This window comes from Vombatus ursinus, unplaced genomic scaffold (assembly GCF_900497805.2).
Source record: "Vombatus ursinus unplaced genomic scaffold, bare-nosed wombat genome assembly UNPS02010822.1, whole genome shotgun sequence".
In the NCBI taxonomy this organism is placed as follows: domain Eukaryota; kingdom Metazoa; phylum Chordata; class Mammalia; order Diprotodontia; family Vombatidae; genus Vombatus; species Vombatus ursinus.
Window position 1 is genome coordinate 2462485 of NW_020950600.1, and position 21644 is coordinate 2484128.

At 52.3% G+C, this 21644-nt stretch overlaps 1 protein-coding gene across 1 annotated transcript; it reads left to right on the forward strand.

Moving 5' to 3' along the window:
- Positions 1-5375: 5375 nt before the first annotated feature.
- On the forward strand, positions 5376-20843 carry LOC114038286 (IgGFc-binding protein-like). The gene is made up of 8 exons (XM_027855552.1): positions 5376-5435; positions 6327-6864; positions 7466-8046; positions 8692-9241; positions 12095-12294; positions 19501-19905; positions 20168-20457; positions 20687-20843. Exons 1-8 carry the CDS (start codon positions 5400-5402, stop codon positions 20736-20738), a joined length of 2652 nt encoding a protein of 883 aa, XP_027711353.1. The 5' UTR covers positions 5376-5399; the 3' UTR covers positions 20739-20843.
- Positions 20844-21644: the final 801 nt, after the last annotated feature.

Genomic DNA, 21644 nt, shown 5'->3' on the forward strand with positions numbered 1-21644 from the left:
CGGACTGTGGCTGCCTACTGAACGGACTGCTCCTGGGGCCTGGGGAAGCCATTTGGGCGGGCCCGACCTGTGGCCGCCGCTGCTGGTGCCCCGCCGGCGGGGGCCAGGCTCGCTGTGGTGCAGCGGGCTGTGGGCCTGATGAGCGCTGCGCCGTGTCGGGAGGTGTGCGTGGCTGCCGGGCCACCAGGATCACCACATGCCGGGCTGCAGGCGCCGGCCACTTCCAGACCTTTGATGGGCTCCGCTACCGCTTTACTGCTTCCTGCAGCTACCTGCTCAGTGGCCTCAGAAGACACCGCTCTGGGAGGAAGCAGGCCCTCACCCCCTTCCGGGTCCTGCTCAAGGCTGGGCCTGCTGGAGTCCCAAGAGGGGTCGAGGTCTATGTACCAGGATGCCGTGTCCGACTGGACCAGGGCCAGTCTGGCAGGGTGCTGGTAAGGGACGGAGAGATCCCCAGGCCCTGACTTTGTGTCTTCGTGACCTTGTGACCCAGGCCTCCTTTCTCTGTTGTTGGTCTCCTGGTCCTTCTGGCCACTGTGTCCACCTCTTTGGTACTTGCTTATCTCATTGTCTCTGGGTTGTGCACGGGCTCTCTCTCTCTCTCCTTCCCTCCTCCCTCCCCTCTCTCTCCCTCTCTCTCCCTCTCTCTCTTTCTCTCTCTCCCTCTCTTCTTCTTTCTGTCTCTCTCTCTGTCCCTCCTCATGTCTCTCCTCATGTCTCCCTCTTTCCAAGTGTCTTCCACACTCTCTCTGGGGCTCTATCTCTTTCTCTGTATCTCTGCATGTCTAGGGAAGGCTGACTCTCCCTGTATCTCTCTGTCTCTGACTTTCTGTATGCCCTCCACCCTCTATGTGTGTCTCTGTCTCACCGGGTCTCTCTATATTTTCAGTGTCTCATTATCTCTGTCTCTCCACATGTTCCTCACTCTTTCTCTTCTTGTCTCTGTCCCTCTCAGTATGTACTTGCCCCTTTCTGTCTCTGTCTTTCTCAGTACCTCTCACTATCTCCACATATCTCACTCTCTTTCTCTTTGTATTTCATCCTGTCCGTATGTCTTCTGCCATCTCTCTTTGTTCCTCTCTGTGTATCTGTCTCTCTGTGAATCTCTCACCTGTTTTCTCTCTCTGTTCTTCCCTGCATCCCTTCTCTCTCCCCACCCCCACCATGGTTCATGCCAGTAACCTGTGTCTCCTGGGTATGTCTCCTATGTCCGTTATGTTTGCAGGTGAATGGCGCATGGCGGAATCTTCCATGCCAGGTGGGCAGCCGTATCCTGATTTTCCGCAGAGGGTGGGATACTGTTGTGAGCTGTCCTTTTGGCCTCAAGGTGGCCTTTGATGGCGGCAGCCACCTGGTCCTGGCGCTGCCTAGGAGCTACGCAGGACGAGTGGCTGGTCTCTGTGCGAACTTTGATGGAGACCCAGCCAATGACCTGTTCCCCATATTGGGGCCTCCCCCAGTCTCTGGCCTGTCTAGTGCCTTGGCCCTGGTCCATAGCTGTCGTATTGGGGCAACTCAGGGCTGTAGGGAAGAGGTGGAAGAAAGCTGGCAGGGCACAAGTGGCAAGTGTAAGGGGGCCATCAGTGGCTGTGATGTCCTCATAGCCCCTGATGGACCTTTCCATCCATGCCACCATCGACTGCCCCCCCAAGGCTTCTTCAATGACTGCCTTCGAGATGCATGCCTCATTCCTAGGAGAGGGGCCTGCCCAATCATTGGGGACTATGCTGCTGCCTGCCAGGAGGAGGGGATTCTCATCTATCCATGGAGGACCCCAGACTTCTGCAGTGAGTGCAGGGATCCTGACATCTGGGCCCTTATCCCCTAAGGGAGCCAGGTGTCAAGGCCTCAGGGGTTCAGGGAACTGACTTTTAGGCCTCAACCATCCAGGCATCTAAGCCCCTTTCCCCCCAGGAATCCAAACATTCATGCATCTGACTTCAAAAGGAAATGGGGAAGGTTGGGGGTCCCCAGGTAGCATGCATTCACTTGGCCTAATTCCCCACAGGCCCGCCATGCCCTGCTCACTCCCACTATGAGCTGTGTGGGCCAGCTTGCCCAATCACCTGTGGGAGCCTCTCGGGGCCTGCAGGCTGCCAGGCTGGACGATGTCGAGAGGGCTGCGTGTGTGACAGAGGCTTTGCGCTGAGTGGGGCAAGATGTGTCCCCCTACATCAATGTGGCTGCCTCCTCTCTGGCCACTACTATGAACCAGGCCTCCAGCTCCCAGAGATTTGGGGGGCGCCGTGCAGAGGCCCCTGCATCTGCCAGCCTGGAGGCCAAGTATTCTGCCCCTGCAGGGCTTCCCAGGGTGCCCTGGCCCCTGGGGTCTCAAGCCCAGGCCTCTGCCTGGTGTCTGGAGGCCCTCATTGTCGAACCTTTGATGGTGCCACCTTCCGCCTCCGCGGGCACTGCTCTTACACCCTGGCTGGTACGGTGCCCAACTGCCCAGCGGGCCTCCCACCCTTTTCAGTGACAGTGGATAATGAGCCCTACAGGGCCGCTATCAGTCGTATTGCCCTCACTGCTGCTGGACACCACTTTGGCCTTGACCGTGGGGACTGGGGCTATGTCACGGTGAGTGGTTCCAGCCCTTGGCGTCCCTGACTTGCCTTGGGAGCTGGAGAGAGGGCAGGGCCAAGGGCTCCCAGACTGGGGAAAGGCAGGGATGGAGAGCAGGACTCAGGGCCAAGGCAGGGGATAAGATCACTCTCAATCCCTTTCTCTAGCTAGATCTCTGAGTATCATTCTGTTGCTTACATGTCTTAATTCATCTCTTGCTATTTTTCTGTGCATCCTTTTGTCTGTCTCTCCATCTCTTTTCTGTCTCTGTTCTTCCTCTTTCTCCCATCTCTCCACCCCTTACCTCCTTTCTTCTCTCCTTATTTTCTTCTTCCTCATCTCCCTGACTTTGTCACTGACCCCCCAAAGCCTGCAGATTATTCCCTGATTTCAGGGTGTCTCCCTGACTCCATCTCTTTCCTGACCCAGGTGGATGGAGTACGATGCTGTCTTCCATTTGGGCTTCCTGGAGGTGGGGTCCGAGCCTTCATGCAGGGGGCATCGATGGTGCTGGTGGCCCGAGGAGGGCCTCGCCTGCTCCTGAGCCAGGACCCCCACCTCAGCCTGACGTTGTCTGCTGCCTATCAGGGCTATACTCTGGGGCTGTGTGGGAATTATAATGGTAACAGTGCGGATGACCTACTGTCCTTGGCCCCAGGCCCTGGACTTCAGTCCTGCCCTCTGCCCCAGCCCTGCCCCAGCCCCGGCTGCCCCACTGTGGGGGAGGCTGCGGGTGCCCCATTCCAGGGGTCCAATTCCTGTGGCCTCCTGATGGCAGCCCAGGGCCCGTTCGCCCCCTGCCACGGGACTTTGTCCCCCGGACCTTTCTTCCAAAGTTGCCTGGCCGATGTCATCCATGGCCGGGGGAGCCACCCCGTCCTATGTCGCTGTCTCAGGAGCTATGTGGCTGCCTGCCAGGAGGCAGGTGCCCGTGTGCTGCCCTGGAGGAGCTCAACACTTTGCCGTGAGTTTGGGCACCAGCAGGCCGCTGAGGGAAAGGGTTGGCTACAGCTATGTTGAGAGGCCCAGGACTGGTGGATAGGCAGGGGACCAAGTCTGGGAGGCTAGCGACTGGGCTGGTTGTTTGGGGTCAGACAGAAGGGCGGGTGCTGACTGAGCACCAAGACCAAATAGGACAGACGGAGATAGGGAGCATGTGGGTTTGGGGACCAGAGGAGACGGGGCCCCAGGCAGGGCAGGGAATCTGATGGGGATAAGGCTGAAAGGGTGGGGCTCAGGGAAGATTTGGGGGCCGGGGAGGCTTTGGCACCTGACTGCCCACCTCTGTTCCCATAGCCATGCAATGCCCTAGGAATAGTCACTACAGTCTGTGCGCAGACCCTTGTCCGGCTGCCTGCCCAGGCGTCCAAGCCATTGTCCGGATCCCGGCCCGATGTGCTGAGGGCTGCCAGTGTGACCCAGGCTTCTTCCCAGCTGCAGGGGCCTGTGTTCCCCTGGAAAACTGCCCCTGCTTCCACCGGGGCCTCTACTTTTCAGTGAGAGTGTTGGGATGCTCTTCCCCTCCCCTGTCAGTGTCCCTGCCCTCCTCCCTAAACCCCTCCCTCCCTTCCGGCCCCAGGGTTCACATTTTGCTCTGACCTTGATCTTCTGGTCTGAGCTCTCTCTCTTCTGCCTTCAGCCCAGCCAGCCAGTCCTCACTGACCGCTGCACTTTTGCCTGCTCCTGCCAGCCCGGGAAGGGTGTGACCTGTGTCCCACACCAATGCCCCGAGGGCCACATTTGCAGCATCAGCAATGGGAGCCTCAGCTGCCTTGGGCCAGGTGACCCGGATGCTAGTATCCCTTAGGAAGGTTCTGAGTGCTTGGGGATCTGAGGGCATGGTGCTGGCTAAAAACAATCGAGCCTGGATTCTCAGCCAGGCTGGGGCCTGGGGAATCAGGAAGCTCCTAGATTCTTGGGGGGAGGGGAATGCTACTGTCTCCCCAGTTAGAATGTAAGCTCTTAGAGAGTAGGGATTGTTTCATTCTGTAGAGTTGTGACCCCAGGGCCTAGCCCGATGTCTGACACATAGGAGGTGCTTAATAAACACTTGATAATTGATTGATTAATTAACTAATTAATTATTTGGATGCCTGGGGTCCCCCAAGTTAGGGAGGTGATAAGTACAGAACACCTAGGTCTCCAGGGAAATGGGGCCAAGGGGCTGGACCCTTGGGTGCCTAACTCTTCCCCTCTCTTCTCCTCCAACAGCTTACCCTCAGGTGCCCCCAATGGTCCCGCTGACCCCACCACTGGCCCCAGGCATCGGCCCTGCCTGTTCTTTATATTCTCGCTATGTCCCCTGTGGCCCAGCCTGTCCAGCTACATGTGCCAACCCAGCAGCCCCGGCTCACTGTAGCCAACCCTGCGCCCCAGCCTGCCAATGTGTGCCAGGCCGACTGCTACTGGCTGGACGCTGTGTGCCCAGTGGGCAGTGTGGCTGCCTCCTAAGGCCAGGCAAGGCCTTCTGGACAGAGGGCTGTGCCCGGCGCTGCCGCTGCCCGGCAGCTGGGGGCCCCTGGAGTACTGGCATCCAGTGCTGGCCTGCCCGGTGCCAGGGCCGCTGTGAAGAGGCCTCTGGCGGGGGGCATCGCTGCCAGCCGATCCGTCTGGGCTCTGGGCCCCAGAATGTCACCTGCACTGCATCTGGTGATTTCCGCTTCCAAACTTTTGGGGGTACCAGATACAGTTTCCCTGGCTCTTGTGTATACCGGCTGGCAGGCCCCTGCAGTACCGGGGGGAGTAGTGGCCTTGGCCCCTTCTACTTGGACATGGCCACACACATCCGACCTCTTGGCTGCTTCAAGTCACTGACCCTGAGGGCCTGTGGCCTCAGAATGGACATGAGCCCCGTGGACCCAAACCTTCTCCGGGTGAGGCCTGCCCCCTCAGCCATCACTCCCTCTACTCCTCACTGACATCTTCCTGACACCCTCCTGAGGCCTCACTAATTCTTTCCTCAGGGACGCTCAGTGACCCTTGCAGACTCATCCCTGCCCTTCCTAATCATCCCACAATTTCCCTTCTTCCCTTAGGGGAACACAAGGGCTGTCTGCAAGTATTTGAACTTCCAAGCCCCTTTCTACCTGGCTCCAGCCCACCTTCCCAGGTCTATCCCACATTTTCCTTCCCATATTCCAGCCTCATGCTCCTTCTCCTTGGGCCCCGTCTCCACGCCTTTGCACGAGCTGCCTGGAATGCACTCCCTCTTCACTTCCAAATCTTGGAACCCCTAGCTCTCTTCAAGGCTCAGCTCACAGCTCCACCTCAAAAACCAGGCCTCTCCCAAGTCCCCCGGGCCCCAGCTGCTAGCTTTCTCCCCGCTGCGTCTACTTATCAGTATGCACGTTGTTTTCTCTCAATAGGTTGCAAGTTCTGAGCAAGGACTGTTGTATTATTGCCTTGGCATCCTCAGAACTAGCACAGTGCCTGGCATATAAGAGGGACTTAATAAGTGTTTGTTGAATGACTGAGGAAAAAGGATTAGATTGGTGTGCTCCCAGAGGACCACTTGGTGGTGACCTCGATGCAGAAAACTTGTTATAAAGGGAAAACTTGCCAGCTGTCCTTGAGTTAAAAGGGCTGCCTGCCCAGGGCGCTAGGCCTGGCTTAATGAGATTCTTAGGTTCCTGGAGCTGTTCTTTGGATGCTAGGCTCCCCAAGGCTGGAATGACTAGGCATTAGGAGCCCTGGGCTTGGAAGAACTGGACACAAGTCCTCTTGCCTTCTGAATAACCAGATACCTGGGTCCTCCTTTCCCACAGGTAGATGGCGTCCTTGAGTTGCTGCCCTTCTTCCGTGGACGCTGTCTCCGGGCCTATACCTGTGGGGGTCAGCTGTGCCTGGACACAGCCTCAGGCCTCTCTCTGACCTATGACTGGGACAGTCTGGTCCGGCTCTCAGTACCCCGGGCCCTTGCCGGAAGCCTGTGTGGGCTCTGCGGGGACAGGGCTGGAGGAATACCATCGTCTCCACTCTCTAGCCTGGCCGGTTCCTGGAAGGTGGCCGAGATCCCTGGCTGTGGCCCATTCTGTGGGCCACGCTGTCCACTCCCCTGCCCAGCTACTCAGAGTGGTCGCTACCGAAGGCTGGGCTACTGCGGACTTCTGGGTGCCTCGGCCGGACCTTTGGCCCCCTGCCACCGGGTCCTGAACCCCGTGCCCTTCATGGAGGACTGCCTGGATGATGTGTGTCAACACCGGGGCTGCCAGCGGGCTCTGTGCAGAGCCCTCGTGGCCTATGTGACGGCCTGTCAAGCACAAGGGGTCCGTCTCAGGCCCTGGAGGACGCCCAGTTTATGCCGTGAGTGACAGGGCCAGAGGCCAGGGTCCCCGGGGTGCTGGGGGCCAGGGAGCCAGGCACCAGAGTCCTTCGTGGGTAGAGGATGGACACCCAGATCACCAGGCTTGGGATGGAGGGAGCAGGGAAGAGGCTTTGAAGATGTGTGCTGGTCGACACTGGATTAATTGGAATATTTCTCTTTCTTTCCTTGATACTTTTTCCATCTCCATGTTTCTCTCCTGGTCTGTATCTTCTCTGTCTTCCATTTACCCCCTGACTGTCTCCCTGGTATTTGATCTTTCATGTTTTCTTCTGTCTCTCCCGTGCCTCTGGCCCCCCTGGGCTGTGTCTCTGTTTCTGTCCTATCACTCCTCTGTCTCTGGTCTCTCTTTCCCTGCCTGATTTCTCTCTCTTTCTTCTGCCCCTCTTTCTGTCTCTCTTTCTTCTATAATTCTCTGGGGTGTTTCTCTCTTCTAATTTCTGTCTCTGTCTCTATCTCTGTGTCTCTCTATCTCTATGTCTCTCTCTCTCTCTCTCTCTTTCTCTCTCTCATCTTTCTCTCTTTCTTTCATCTATATCACCTCCATGTCTCTTTCTCTCCCTACCCATCCTGGACCCCCAGCACTTCAGTGCCCGGCTCATTCCCACTACGAGCTATGTGGACCACGCTGCCCCCTGACATGTGGGGACCTGAAGGGAGCCAAGGACTGCCAGGCTGGGGATCATTGCCAAGAGGGCTGCGTGTGCAATGCTGGCTTTGTGCTTAGCGGGGCGACCTGTGTGCCAAGGGACCACTGTGGCTGCCTCCAGGCGGGCCGCTACCATGCACTAGGGACCACTTGGTATCCAGGCCCGGGGTGCGAGAGGCGATGTCATTGTGGTGCAGGTGGCACTGTGTCCTGTGGGCCAGGAACCTGCAGCTCCCATGAGGTCTGCACCATCCATAGGGGAATTCGAGGCTGCTTCCCAGATGGTCGGGTCACCTGCTTTTTGGCAGGGCCAACACATGGCCTGACCTTCGATGGTCGTGTCTTTGGAGGCCTGGCTGGACAATGTGCTTATCTGCTAGCCCGGGCTACTGGCTCTGGTCTGGAGCCCTTTGGCCTCCAGGTGGAAAAGGATGAGGCTGGACCCCGTCAAATTCGTCTTAATCTTTATGGGCATCAGCTAGTTCTAGATCGCAGAACACCTGGCATTATCATGGTGAGACCCCATGACCCAGACCCTGGGGTTCCTGGGAGAATCTTGGATGCTGGGGGCCTAGACTCTGAGCTCCCCAAGAAGGCGTAAGGACTAGTACTTTGGCCCTTTGGCCACCAGGGTGCTTGAAAGGGGCAAATGCTGAGAATCTTTACCCTTGGTTCTCATCCCCTGAGGTCCTCTAGAAGGGATGAGATGAAAAGGACTCCAGCTGAGATACTAAGACCTTAGGAGTTCAGGACCAGGGGAAATTGGAAGCCGGGTGGGGGAGGCTGGGGGCCTAAATCCGATTAATTAATATCAATCCAAAGAGCATTTACTAATTTGCCTACCATAGGCAAGTCACTGGGAGTGCTCAATTTGGAATTAGAGGAGTTGGTTCAAATCCTCCTTCTAAACAACTTCCTAACCTCAGTTTCTTCCTCTGTAAAATGAGAGGGTTGTTTCTAGATAATCTCTGAAGTTCCTAAATCTATGATCCCCTTCTCCCCCAGCAACAGACTAGACGCCTTCTCCCTCGGGGGCCCTTTTTAGCCCTAAATCTGGGTGGCTGAAGCTGTGATTACTGGGAGGGTCTGGACGGACGTGAGAGGAGCCAGAATTCCAAGGACCCAGACAGTGACGTTGCTCTCTCCTCTGTCTCACCAGCTAGATGGAGAGCGCTGCCGGCTACCTCTGGTCCTGCCTGGAGGGCGCCTGTGGGTCACCCGGGAGGGCCGGTTGGTGGCCGTCCAGGCAGCCTGTGGCCTGCGCCTTTTCTATGACTCTGCCCGACACCTGCGGCTGACCGTCCCGTCCACATACCAGGGCCGCCTCTCTGGGCTCTGTGGGAACTTCGATGCGGATGGTGGCATAGGTGACTTCGGCCCCACGGGCTCTTTGGAAACCTTTGTGGTCAGCTGGGCCCTTCCCGGGCCCGGCCCCTGTTCTCCTACTGGGCCCTGCCCTCCCTGTCCCCCGGGGCTAGACGCAGCCTTCTCAGGACCCTCAGCCTGTGGGCTCCTCAGGCTGCCAAGAGGGCCTTTCGGCCACTGCCACAGCTTCGTACGGCCTGATCCCTTCCATGGATTCTGTCTACGAGACATGTGCCGGGGCCGTGGAGGCCGACTGGGGCTTTGTGATTCACTGACCGCTTACACAGAGGCCTGCCAGGAGGCAGGGGCCCTCATGCAACCCTGGAGGGGTCCCAAACTGTGCCGTGAGTGACTCCCCATCTCTGGGCAGGGGACACAGAGGGTGGACCTGGCCTTGGTTTGGCCACAGAAGGGGGACCACCCCAGGACACAGGGGAAGACCAGGGCTCTGGGCCCAGGCTTCCACCTTTAATCTGGATTTCCAGTCAGTCAAGCAGTGAAGGGATGCTGCCCTCCCTGGGGATCTGGCAGCTATCACAGGCCTTAGGAGCATGCCTCAGAGTCTGGTCAGCCTCCTGGCCAGTCCTTTTATTCTCTTACCTGTTTCCTTTTTTTTTTTTTTTTAAAGGCAAATGGGGTTAAGTGACTTGCCCAGGGTCACACAACTAGTAAGTGTCAAGTGTTTGGTCTGAGGTTGATTTGAACTTAGGTCCTCCTGACTTCAGGGCCTGGGCTCTATCCACTGCACCACCCAGCTGTCCCAATAACTGTTTCCTTTTGCCTGTTGCCCCTTCCTCCTTCCCATCAGGGTTCCCAGAATCCCAGAGCTAGAAGGGATGTCAGATGCCCCTTGTTGCCTCTTGAGTGTCCACCCACCAGCCTCTAGCTTTTCCTTAAAGGCCTCTCTCCCGTGAGAGGGAGCCCACTACTTCCCAAGGTCCCCTGACCTCTTGAACAGCTCTCATTGGGAAGAAATTCTTCCTGAGGTCAAGCTAGATGTGGTCCTTGGTAACTTCTCCCTCTCGCTCCCAGTTTGGGCAAAACAGGGCTAACAATGCTTGAAGATATTATTCCGTCCCTGGTGAATCTTTTCTGCTCCTGGCTAAGCAGTCCCAGGCCCTTTCATTGGGCCTCCTGTGGTCTGATCTTGGGTCCCCTGACCATCCCGGTGACCCTTCCCTAGACAATCTCCAACTTGCCAATAATCTTCCTCCAGCGTGGTTCCCGGAAGAGAACACAACTGCAGAGGTGAGATCACCAAAGAGTATCAGGAATAACAAATTTCTCTCTTTGGGGACAATGCCTTTCTTACCTCATTCAAAGACTTATATTGAGCTTGTGGTCCACTACAACCCCCAGATCTTTGTTAGCAGGATAATTACCTAATATCTAGGAAGTTGATTTTTCTGACCATGTAGGATTTTCTACTTATTGCTATTAAATTTAAGTTGATTAGATCAACCCATCATTCTAGCTTGTCAAGACCTTTTTTGTATCATGACTGACTTTTTTTTGTCAGCTCCCTGGCTTTATGCCATCTGAAAATTCAGTAGGCAGATGAATCATTCATGCTGTGTTACTATTAAAAATGAACAGCCCAGGGCCAAGGGCAGATCCCTGAGGTCCTCCACTGAGCACTTCCCTCCACATTGACATTAATGACTACTTTGGATATAGTAATTCCATTGCATTAGCACCTGGAGGGAATCAGGGAGGAGGAGACACTTGGTCTATGAGGATTCATGTCTGCATCCCAGACATCAGGGACAGAGAGAGGAGTTAGAATGAGGAGTTTGCAGAATAGCTGATTGGCCAGTATGACTGGAATGGAGAAGGCCTGAAAAGTATGCCTCCTTAATATATAATGCTGGCCCACCTCCACCCCCCTTCACCTGCCCTACAAAATGCATACTCAGTGGTGTGTTGATAATTGTTTAACAACTGGCTTTCGGGTAGTGGGGATGAGGTGGGAATATGTACTCATGGCACACTTCTAAATTTAACATGCATCATTAACACATTCTCCATCACTTGGACAATAAATCAGGCCTGATCTGTAACCTTTGGCAATTTCCAAGGTGTAAATGGTCACATGGAAAATTTAACAATCAGCTCTTGCAAGCCAACATGAGCTGGCACCAGCACCTTCCTGTGTATGTCTATCCAGAGCTATATTCCAGTCGTATTGTTTCATCCCACCCGTGACACCCAGGAGGTCAAACTTGTCTTTTTTTTTTTTTTCAATGTTAGGACTTCAAATTCTTCTTCCTTGTTGACTAAATGTGGGGGATTTATCTATAGACACTTGAGGTCCTACGTTTGCTCCCTGTTCATCTCTTGGATTTTGTCTCCTGGGGACTTCTGGGTGTCTGCTTTCCTTCTTTGTCTCTCTGGGATCCAGCTTGGTGAATAAATAGAGTTGGTTTTCTCCCTCTCCCATCCTTTTTCACGTTAAGTCTTATTTTGTTAGACTCGCAAGACAGTAAGCAAACACATTCTTGCTGACCTTAAGTCAATGCACTCCATCTCTGGCCAGAATCCCATTCTTGGATACCATCTTCTTTGCTGTTCACTTCCCAACTCCAATTGTTCTCTTCTAAATCCTTGCCTTCAGTGGTTGGAAGTGATCAAAACTCCACCTATGCCCTTAGGGTCTTCAGTTTCTAATCCAAGATTTTCTGTTTGGCAAATACTTTGGCCAGACTTGCTAGGTTCCTTCTGGCAGTATAATTTGTGCCCCTGTGAATCACCACCAGTCAGTAGTATTCACCCATTCTGACAGGTCTTGAGAGGTACCCTGTTATAGCTTGGATACATGCCCCAGGAAGCCAAATGATTTCTCGTTGCTACTAGGTTGACATACAGCAGTATTCAGCAACTCACATGTTGGAGCAGAGAAGGCAGATGAGGAAGGGGGGAAGTGAACCAGCATGGGCAAGATGTGACTGGCGTTAGGACCAGGAAGGAAAGGGTTGGAGGATTAGCTGAGAAGAAATGGCCAAACTGCCGGACCATAGAGACAAGATTGTGAAGGACAGAGCAGTGAGGCCAGAGCTGGGGTGATGGGGCAATTGGCTTCCAATAAGCCTAAAGAACAGGGTTAGGAAGAGACTGGGAGGGAGAGATCAAAAGGTAGGAGGCATTGAGGTAGCTGAGCCTACCTTGCCTCAGACCCAATCCTCGCCTTCTGCCCTCAGCCCTGAGATGCCCACCCCGGAGTCATTACAGCATCTGTGCCCGTACGTGTGACCTTGGCTGTGCTCCCCTCCTCCGTCCTACTCGCTGCTCACCTCAGTGCTTCGAGGGCTGTGAGTGTGACCGTGGCTTCATCTATGATGGGGCACGTTGCGTACCGCAGGAGCGATGTGGCTGTTTCCACCTTGGCCGTTATATCCGGGTGAGCAGGGGTCGCTGGGGGAGAGAATTCAACTCAATTCAACTCATTTCTAAGCATTTGTGTGCAGGACCCTGAGCCAGGCATTGAGGCAGAGACAGTTTAGACACTATAGTCCCTGCCCCCAAGGAGTTTACAGTTTTTGAAAGGGCTAAGACAGAAATACAGATAACTGTAAATGTACAACATTACATGAGAAGTGTATTAGAAGATAAAAAGCAAAGTCTATTGGTGGGGGCTGGAAGGAGGTCATAACCACCTGGGAGAATCGGGGAAAGTTTCCTTGAGGAAATGGTATATTCTAATTGGGCTTTAATCCATCTGTCAACCTGCAAGCATTTACTGAGCACCTACTGTGTGCCAGCCACTATGATTCAAGGAGTTTACATTCCGATAAGGGTGGCAATATGTACACATAGGAGTAGATACAAAAGAAATTCCAGGTAATTGGTTGGTGGGGAGGGGGAGTGATTGGCAATGGGGGGTGGGGTGGGGAGGTTTGTCAGGAATGGCAGCACTTGAAACTTGAAGGAAACCAGGGATCTTAAAAAGCGGAGGTGAGGAGGAAAGGTATTCCAAGTATCTCGATTCCCCCTTCCCCCATTCCCAGTTTGTCTGATGAGATCACAGGAAGAAAACAAGCATTTATAAATGCCAGCTGTGTTCCAGGCACTGTACCAAGTGCTTTACAAATATTATCTCATTTGATCCTTACCACAGTCCTGGGAGGTCAGCGCTATTGTTATCCCCACTTCACAATAGAGGAAACTGAGGCCAACAGATTAAGTGACTTGCCCAGCTCACATAGTTAGTAAGTGTGTCTGAGGCTGGATTTGAACTCAGGTCTTCCTGATTCCAATGCAGGCCCTGCAGTCTAGCCACTGTACCACCTACCATTAGGCACAGAGTGTAGTTATACATGATGATGTTTTAACATGATGTATCTATGGTTTATGATCTCTTTATGATGTGAGAACCTCTTCATTGGATGAAGAGGTTGTCCGAGCAAACAAGCCAGTCATACCTTTCGGGGCATTAAGTGTCTGGATGAAGTTCAGCCGTTACATTTTGAGAGCTGAGGAATCCAGGATTTGTGGGGGAGATCCCTGAGGGAGGGGACTTTCCTCCCCACCCTGACTGGCCATGTCATCATACTGGACCAGTAAGAAACAGTGCATCCAGCCAGGAACAGAAACATATGCCTGAGAAGAGATAAGGATATAGAAACTAGTTAGCCAAGGGAGGAAACAGCTTCAGGGAGCCTGACGCCCTCCCAGCACAGAAAAATGCCAGCTATGAACTCAAGAAAGGCGTAGACCCTGGGAGCCTAGCTGAGTAACCTACCAAGCACAGTGTGCTCCAGGAAATCTGCATGAGGACTCTTCAGAGAGAAAAAGGGATCACGTGGTAGCACTAGGAGATGCAAGTTGCCTTTTGTCCCACCTGTTTGCTATACATTTGCCTCAATACCCAGTACTCTGAGTTTAAGTTCATTCCTCTCATGGATGCTTTGTGGCAGAATGCACCCTAGGTTTTAGAGAGGTAGTTTGGTCACTATTCTCACCACATTGTCTTTGTAAATGCCTTTGCTAAAAAAGTAAGTCTTTCTACCTGCTGTTTGTTAATGGTTGCACGCTGGTGAGGGCTCACGAGTTACATTACTGGGAGCCACTGGAGCTTTAAAAGATGGGTAGGGATTTAATAGACAGAGAGGAGGAGAGGAGCTTACTCTAAGTACAGGGGAGAGCAGGAGCTAAGGCAAAGAGCCCTCAGGACATATAGCTCGTGTGATGAGTGGGCAGGGAGCTATCCAGTCTGTTCAAAACATAGGGTCATTAGAGGAGAATTAGGCTAGAAAGATAAGATGGCACCAGATCATGTCAGGCCTTGAATGACAGTCAATTGACAATCAGTCAATCAACAAGCATTTATTAAACACCAACTGTATCATGGTCACCCTGCAGCTATGCCAATGGCCCAGAGAGATGGTTATGAGGGCTTGTACTGGGCCGGTAAAATGAGAAGGGGATAGACAGAAGAGATATTGCTTGGAGATGAGTGGAAAAGAAGAGGAAGCACGAAAATCAATGTAGTGAAAGAGCGCTGGCTTTGGAATCAGAGATCCTGAGTTCAAATCCCATCTCCAGCTCTTACTACTTGTATGGCCTTGGCCAAATTTCTTCCCCCTCTAGGCCTCAGTTTCCTCATTTGTAAAATGAGTTGGTTGGACTAGGTCATCACTAAGCTCTCTTCCAGCTCCAGAGCTGTGATTTCATGAGAAATCAAACTGAGGTTATAACCATGGAAGGAAAGAAACAAACATTTATTAAGCACCTACTATGTGCCAGGTACTATGCTAAATACTTTACAACTATGATCTGGTTTGGTCCCACAACAACCCTGGGAAGCAGGTACCCATTTTACAGCTGAGGAAACTGAGGCAGACATCAGTGAAGTGACTTGCCCAGCGTCACACAGCTTGTATATTTCTGAGGCCAGATTTAAACTCATCTTCCTCACTCTAGGCCTGGTGATCTATCCAATGTGCCATTTAATTGCCCCTAGGGAGTTTAAACAAATAATAGCCTCCCAGACATAAAGAAGGAAGCCAGGAGGGACAAATCAAAGTTAATAAACATTTATTAAGCACCTACTATGTACTGTGCTAAGTGCTGGGACAAAAGAGTCCTCAAAGGAACTTCTATTCTCTTATTTTTAGAAAGGAAATATGTTCATTTCAGTATGAAAGACCCCTGAAACAACAAGTGAAAATTTCCCAAAGCCAAGTGTCACCCAAACTGCACCTGTACACGGATTTGTTTTGTTTTGTTTTGTCTAGGCAATGGGATTAAGTGACTCACTCGCCCAGGGTCACACAGCTAGTAAGTGTTATGTCTAAGACCAGATTTGAACTCAGGTCCTCCTGAATCCAGGGCTGGTGCTCTATCCACTGCACCACTTAGCTGCCCCTGTGTACGGATTTGGAAAGGCAACCACACGGAGAGTGGATCCCAGGCAGGGCTTGGGCCTAAGCTCAGAGAATGGCTGGTGTCCCAGTTTGAGTAGAACAGAGTTCTCCAAAGAGAATAATGGGAAATAAGGCAGTGGGAGACAGGCGGAGGGTGGGTTCGGGAGGGTGGGGGAGAGATGTTGGAAACAGAAAGATGATATTTCTGGGGCTAGTACAGTGTTCAGGTGAAAGTTGATGAAGCGGCCGTGTAGGTGGAGAGAAGGGAATGGGTGGGAGACATGTTGTGGAATTGGCATTGACTAGCCATAGAGTGATGGAGAGAGAAATCTAGGGTGATTCTGAAGTCACAAACCTAGGCAAGAGGGTAGGACCCAAAATATGTGAGTGGAAAGGTCAGGGGTCAGGGCCCCAGAGTACATCGGACCTCAACGTTTCAGAGTTGCCACAGAATCCTAGACTAGGAGGGTAGGACGGCACCAGATCATATCAGGCCTTGAATGACAGGGAGAGAAATTGGAATTTTACTTGGAAAACAATAGGTTTTTTTTTTTCCCCATGGAGGAACGACAGAACCAGATCTTTCTGTAAGGAGGATTGCTTATGCAAGAAGTAAGGGGAGAGTGACCCGGGGCAGACCTGTTAGGAGGTTATCCATCAGTCAGTCAACAAACACTTAAGTCTGGTCACTGACCTGGTTCCCTCTGGGTCTGAGTATGATGGGGATGTGTCATTATCACATTCATACTTGTATGTACTGATGCAGAGTGAGGTATGCAGGACTTGTGAACATTTTCTTTCCAAGGGAATGTGCCATTGGGGCTGGTAAGCTTGCCTCTACAGTCACTCAGGGTCCAGAGTCAGAGGTGGGTAGGGAGAATAGAGATTCACCTTCCTGCTTAGAGACCCCAGATTAAGGCTGGAAAGGACCCCTGAGGTCTTCCAGTCCAGGGCCCTCATCCCCCCAAAAGATGAAATACTTTGCCCAAGGTCACAAGGGTAATAAGTGGTGGAGGGCAAATTTGAACCCAGAGCCTCTAACCACAGGGTAGAGTGTGCTACCCTGTCAGCAGCTGAGAAACCTGTGGTTATCGATCCTCAATCATCTTCTCAAGCAAGTGATGGAGACGTTAGAAGCTGCCCACAGTCGAGCCGGCCTGAAGATCCAGTTGGATGGGGCAAGTGAGCTGACATAGGAAAATGCTTTGGAAACCGGAAGCATTTCATCCGCATTAGCTATGGTTTGTTGTTATGGTCACAAGAGAAGGCCTTAGGAATGTCATCAAGGAGATCTGAATCACTGTAATGATGGCAGGTGGCACTTACATAGCACCTACTATGTGCCAGGCACCGCGCTGAGCTTCACCCATACGATCTCCTTCGATCCTCACAATGATCCTCAGAGGGAGGTGCTGCTATTATCCCCATTTTTCAGGTGAAGAAACTGAGGCAAACAGAGCTTAAGTGACTTTGTTCAAGGTCACACAGCTAGAGAAATTTGAACTCAGGTCTTCCTGACTCCACTTCCAGCTCTCTCCATGGCGCCACCTAGCAGCCAAGAAAAGCAACACTCAGAGTGGCGCTCTAATTTCTCGGCTTATGTACAATTTTTTTTTATTTTTATAAATAGTCTTTTTTCCAATTATACATAAAGATGTTTTTCGACATTCATTCTTAATAAGATTTTGAGTTCCAAATTTCGCTCTCTCCTTCCCTTCCCAAGACAGTAAGCAATCTGATATAGGTTACACCTGTGTAATCATTATATACAATTTTTAAAAAAGAGTTTATTGATCTTTTTTTCACCTTTATTTCTGAATCTATCCTACCCTCCTCTGCCCAATGAGTTATCCTGTATAATGAAGAATTTTCTTCAGAGAGGAAAAAAATAATCCAACAATTATTTTTTTCATTTTTTGAAGGTTAGATTTTTTTATTGTTACGTACTTCTAGCTGCCTACCAACACATCAACCCAGTCTAATAAGGTGACATTCCACACCTACTGCCCGTACCTGCGAAATGCAGGGAGGTACATTTTCCAACAGAGCCCAAACAGCTCGCTCTCTTAAATTACAAAGCATTCAGTCTTAGTCTTTATTTACTATCGTTCTTTCCACTTACACTGTCCTGGTCTTCTCCTACACCGTTTGCCTGGTTCTGTTTCTTTCCTTCTGCAGTTCACAGAAGCCCTGCCCAGCTCCTGTGAATCCTTCCTATCCATCCTTAAGGCACAGTAAGATTCCATTACATTCGTGTGCCCATCTGGTCAGTCACTCCTCAGTTGGTGGGATCACGCCTAATTTTTATCCACTCCCTGATCCCTGGGGAAGGTGTCTGGTGCATGTGTCTGCAGGCAAACGGTCGCTTCTACACTCTGTGTACATTAAGGCAGTTAATAAGAAAAAAGACGCCCCCCTCCCACACACACACCCTAAAAGAGGAATTGAGGGGTGTAGTGGAAAGAACCCCAGCTCTGGAGTCAGAAGACCTGGGTTCAAATTCCACCTTTGTTGTCTACAATGTGTATGACCTTGGACAAGTCACTTCCCCTCCCTGGGCCTCAGTTTCCTCATCTGTAAAATGAAGTCCCTAAGGTTCCTTCCGGCTCAAAAGCTATGCTCCTATGGAAAAAAAAAAACAAAAACAGAGCCTTGGGGAAGCCAAGGGAATCATCATATTAACAGGCTAGAAGTGTGAAGAGGCAGTGGGGAATGAGACAGAGAAAGAAATGGGTCTAAAGGGAGGAGAATCAGTGAGAGTGGCATCTGTGGTGGTCAAGGTGGGGTCAGTGTCACGAGGTCAGAGAGGCTGAGGCTGCTAGAATTCTCCGGAGCATATGTTCTTCGGATGGCAAAGACCTGGAAGCCACGGGGCTGACAAAGAAATTTCTGATGCCTTGGGGCAACGTGGCTCTAGGAACAAGGAGGAATTAGGAGTCGACTGGTCCAGAAGGAAAAGAGATGTGCACAGCAGCTCCAGTCACGCAAACAAGAGACAAAACAAAGCTGTGGATGACTTAAAATGCCCCGCTGCGTCCCGGAGAGGACATGGAAAGGTGCACCTCCTTCCTTTCCCTGGAGAGGTGGGCGAGGAAGGGGCTGGAACAGCGCGTCAGCGCTGGCCATTCCTCTGTTCTTTGTCACCAGGGAGGGCTCTTTAGATGGGGAGAGATGGAAAGCAACCCGGAGGTAAAAACAAATGTTACCAATACAACTTTTTTTTTTTTTTAAGAAAAAAGAAAGACAATTAATTTGCCAATTAAGAGGTGACCTCTGTGAGAAGTTTCAGGAGGGTGATGAGGGTAGAAATCAGATTGTGCTGGGCCTGAAGAGAATGTAGGGAGTGGGGAAGTGGAAGCCCCAGGCCGCTTTTCCCAAATGAGTCAGGATGTATTGGCCTTCCAATATGGCAAGGGGAGGCTTGTTGGGGGCATGTTTTAGCAAAGAACCAGCAAGGAAGACGCTGAAGGCACTGGTGAAGGAATGACTTCGGGGACCAAGGTCCCAGAAGGTGCAGGAAAGGAGGAAATTGAGGATGCAGGCAATCACCATAGCTGCTTACTTTTTTATAGGACTTTTCTGGGGGAGGGGAAATTGAGGATTTTTTATGGGTCTACGATATGTCAAGCATTGTGCTTTACAATATTACTTAATTTAATCATCACAACTATTCTGAGAGGTAGGTGCTATTATTATCCCCATTTTACAATTAAGGAAACTGAGGCAGACAGAAGTTAAATGACTTGTCAGGAGGTGGGGGGGAGGCACAGTGTGGACTCATAAGCTTGATGCCAGATTTGACCTGTTCCTGAGCTGAAGCAATCCACCAGCCTCAGCTACCCTGGGCAGCAGGTATTACAGGTCAATGCTGCACTTCCAAGGCTTACAAACACCTTCCTCAAATTACAGGGATTGTTCTCCATTTTGCAGGTGAGGTAATCAAGGATTTGATCAGAAAAATTCACTTATTGCCTGTGTGACCTTGACAAAATAACTTAATTTCCAGGGGCCTCATTTTGCTCATTGTAAAATGGACTAGATTTATGAGCCCTACCTGTCCAAGGCTCTGTATGACTTAACTTTAGGAATTTAAGACTAAATCTCCAAGTGCAGATCTCTTAAGACAACGGTTGAGACCTTGAAGAAAGAGGAGTAGCCAGTTTGAAATAGTTAGCCTGGGGAATGAGTGAGTGGATTATTGGAGAGGGAGGGTCAGGTCTGACTAGGTGCCCTCCCCTCAGGTCGGGGAGTCTCTGGTCCTCCCAGGCTGCCAGGAACGCTGCATCTGCCAGTCAAGGGGTCGCCTAAGGTGCCAGCCATTCCAATGTCCCCGAGGCTCGGGCTGCATCCTGGACCGAGGTGTGCGCCTCTGCAGGGGGCCTCTGGGCAAGGGCAGTGCCACCTGTCGCCTGGTGCCTGGAGGTCTCTTCACCACCTTCGACGGCTTCCAAGGCAGAGTCCCTATCCTTGCTGCCCCGGGTGCCTATGAGCTGGCAGTCCTGGGTGGAGCTGACTCCCCGAATCCTGCCTGGTTCCGGGTGGTCACAGAATACCCGCCCTGCTCAGCCTGTCCAGCCCCACGGGCATGGGTCGTCACTCGCTTCCGGGATGGCTGCGTGGCTGTGGGGCCCAACAGGGAGGTCTGGGTAAGTTGCTGACCACTTGATAAGTTACCTATCTGAAAGACCCTTATGGATCACATCCACAACTTCAAATGACCTTGTACTTACCTCCCTCAGACAAGAAAAGTTAGGAGGGTCCAGCTTGGGGTCTTGCCCTAAAGTGTCTTCTCTCCTACAATCTAGGCAACTTCTCATTCTTCTCCCCCAGTCCCCAACCCCCTAGGAATACCCGTATCTTTGCCCCCCTCCTCAGCCAATCCCCCTGACTTCCTTTTCTCCTCTTAAGGTGAATGGGCAGAGGGCCCAGCTTCCAGCACCGGTCTGTGAAGGGGTCACAGCCCGATGGGCTAGGGCAGGTAAGGTCCTTGTGGAGAGACCACCCCTTCTCCAGGTGCTGGTGGGGCCAAAAGGTGCAGTGGTCCTAAGGGCTGCTCGAGCCCTAGCTGGGCAGCTACAAGCTGCCTGTGGTGACTTCAATGGGAACGCCCAGGATGACCTTCGACTCAGGGGTGGGCTTCCTGCTACTAGCCTGGAGGACGTCTTCCAGTCCTGTCGAGCTCAAGACTTCAGTCCCTGGTAAGGACCTTTAGCCCTGACCCTTTTCAGGACCTCAGCCCCATAATGCCCCTACCAGGGAATTAAAACCCCTTTTCTGTGACCCCAAGTGTCCATTGTCCGAGGCAGCTCTGGGCCTCCCATGTAGTCCCTCCCCAGGGCCCAGGCAAACAGAATCCCAGACGATCTAGCCCCCAAAAGCCAGGGGACCATCAGTCCCCTAACCCCAGCCTCTATCTCTTGACCCCAGCACAAAGAAGGCGCACTCTCCGGTGTACAACGAAGATTATTTTTCCACTTGATAATGATGTAGCCGCTCTGGTCTGCGGTTACCCCCAACTCCCGCAAAGGCCTGGCACCTCTGACCAGGGCGCTGGCTGTCTCTGCTGAAGTCGTCAATAAATGGATGTTGGCAAATGACCTGAAGCATTTGTGGCCTCGGAACATTCCCCATCCCACACTCTACTCTCTCCTCCTCCCCTATTTACTACCTTCTTCACTGACTCCTGTCTCCCTAGAAAGTCATGGCGCCCAGCCCCTGGGCCCTTGGGGACTTAGTACTACACAGCCCCTTAGGTCCAGATTTGCAGAAATGACCCAACATCCACACTCTGCCCCCCTCTATACCTCCCAAAGAGACCCAGGCTTCTGTCTCCCCCTCTCCCCCATGCTTTCTCAGGGGCCCAATTTCCCTAAGTCTCTGCTCCATCAGAGCCCTGAGGGTCCAGCCTCCCAGCCCGCAGGCACTCAAGCACCCAGTCACTGAATCCCAACAGTTCAGGTGTGGAAAGGACCTTCCTTGACCCTTCCACGGCATTCCAGACAAATGGTCAGCCAACCTTTACTGGAAAGCCTCCAGAGAGAGGGAACCCTCAGACCCTTTATTTCACTTTGGGATGGATTCTCCTGACCTCAAACCTAAACAGCAAATTTGGGCCATCGTCCAGCCGAGGCATTTAGGGTTAGCTCTTCCCTCAGGAGCCAAGCAGAGCAGCCCTAAGCTCACTTCCAAGTGAGTGCCCTTTAGATGCTTGGGACACCATCCCGTCTCCTCCCATCCTAGTCTCAGCCCGGCCAAACGTCCCTCCTTCCGGCCTCCTGCCTCTCTGCGACCTCACGTCCAGTCGTTCAACCCCGCCCCGACCCGGCTGGGGCTCAGCCCAGTGGCTAGGTCCTCTCCTCCTGGGCTGCTCAAGGGCACACGTGGA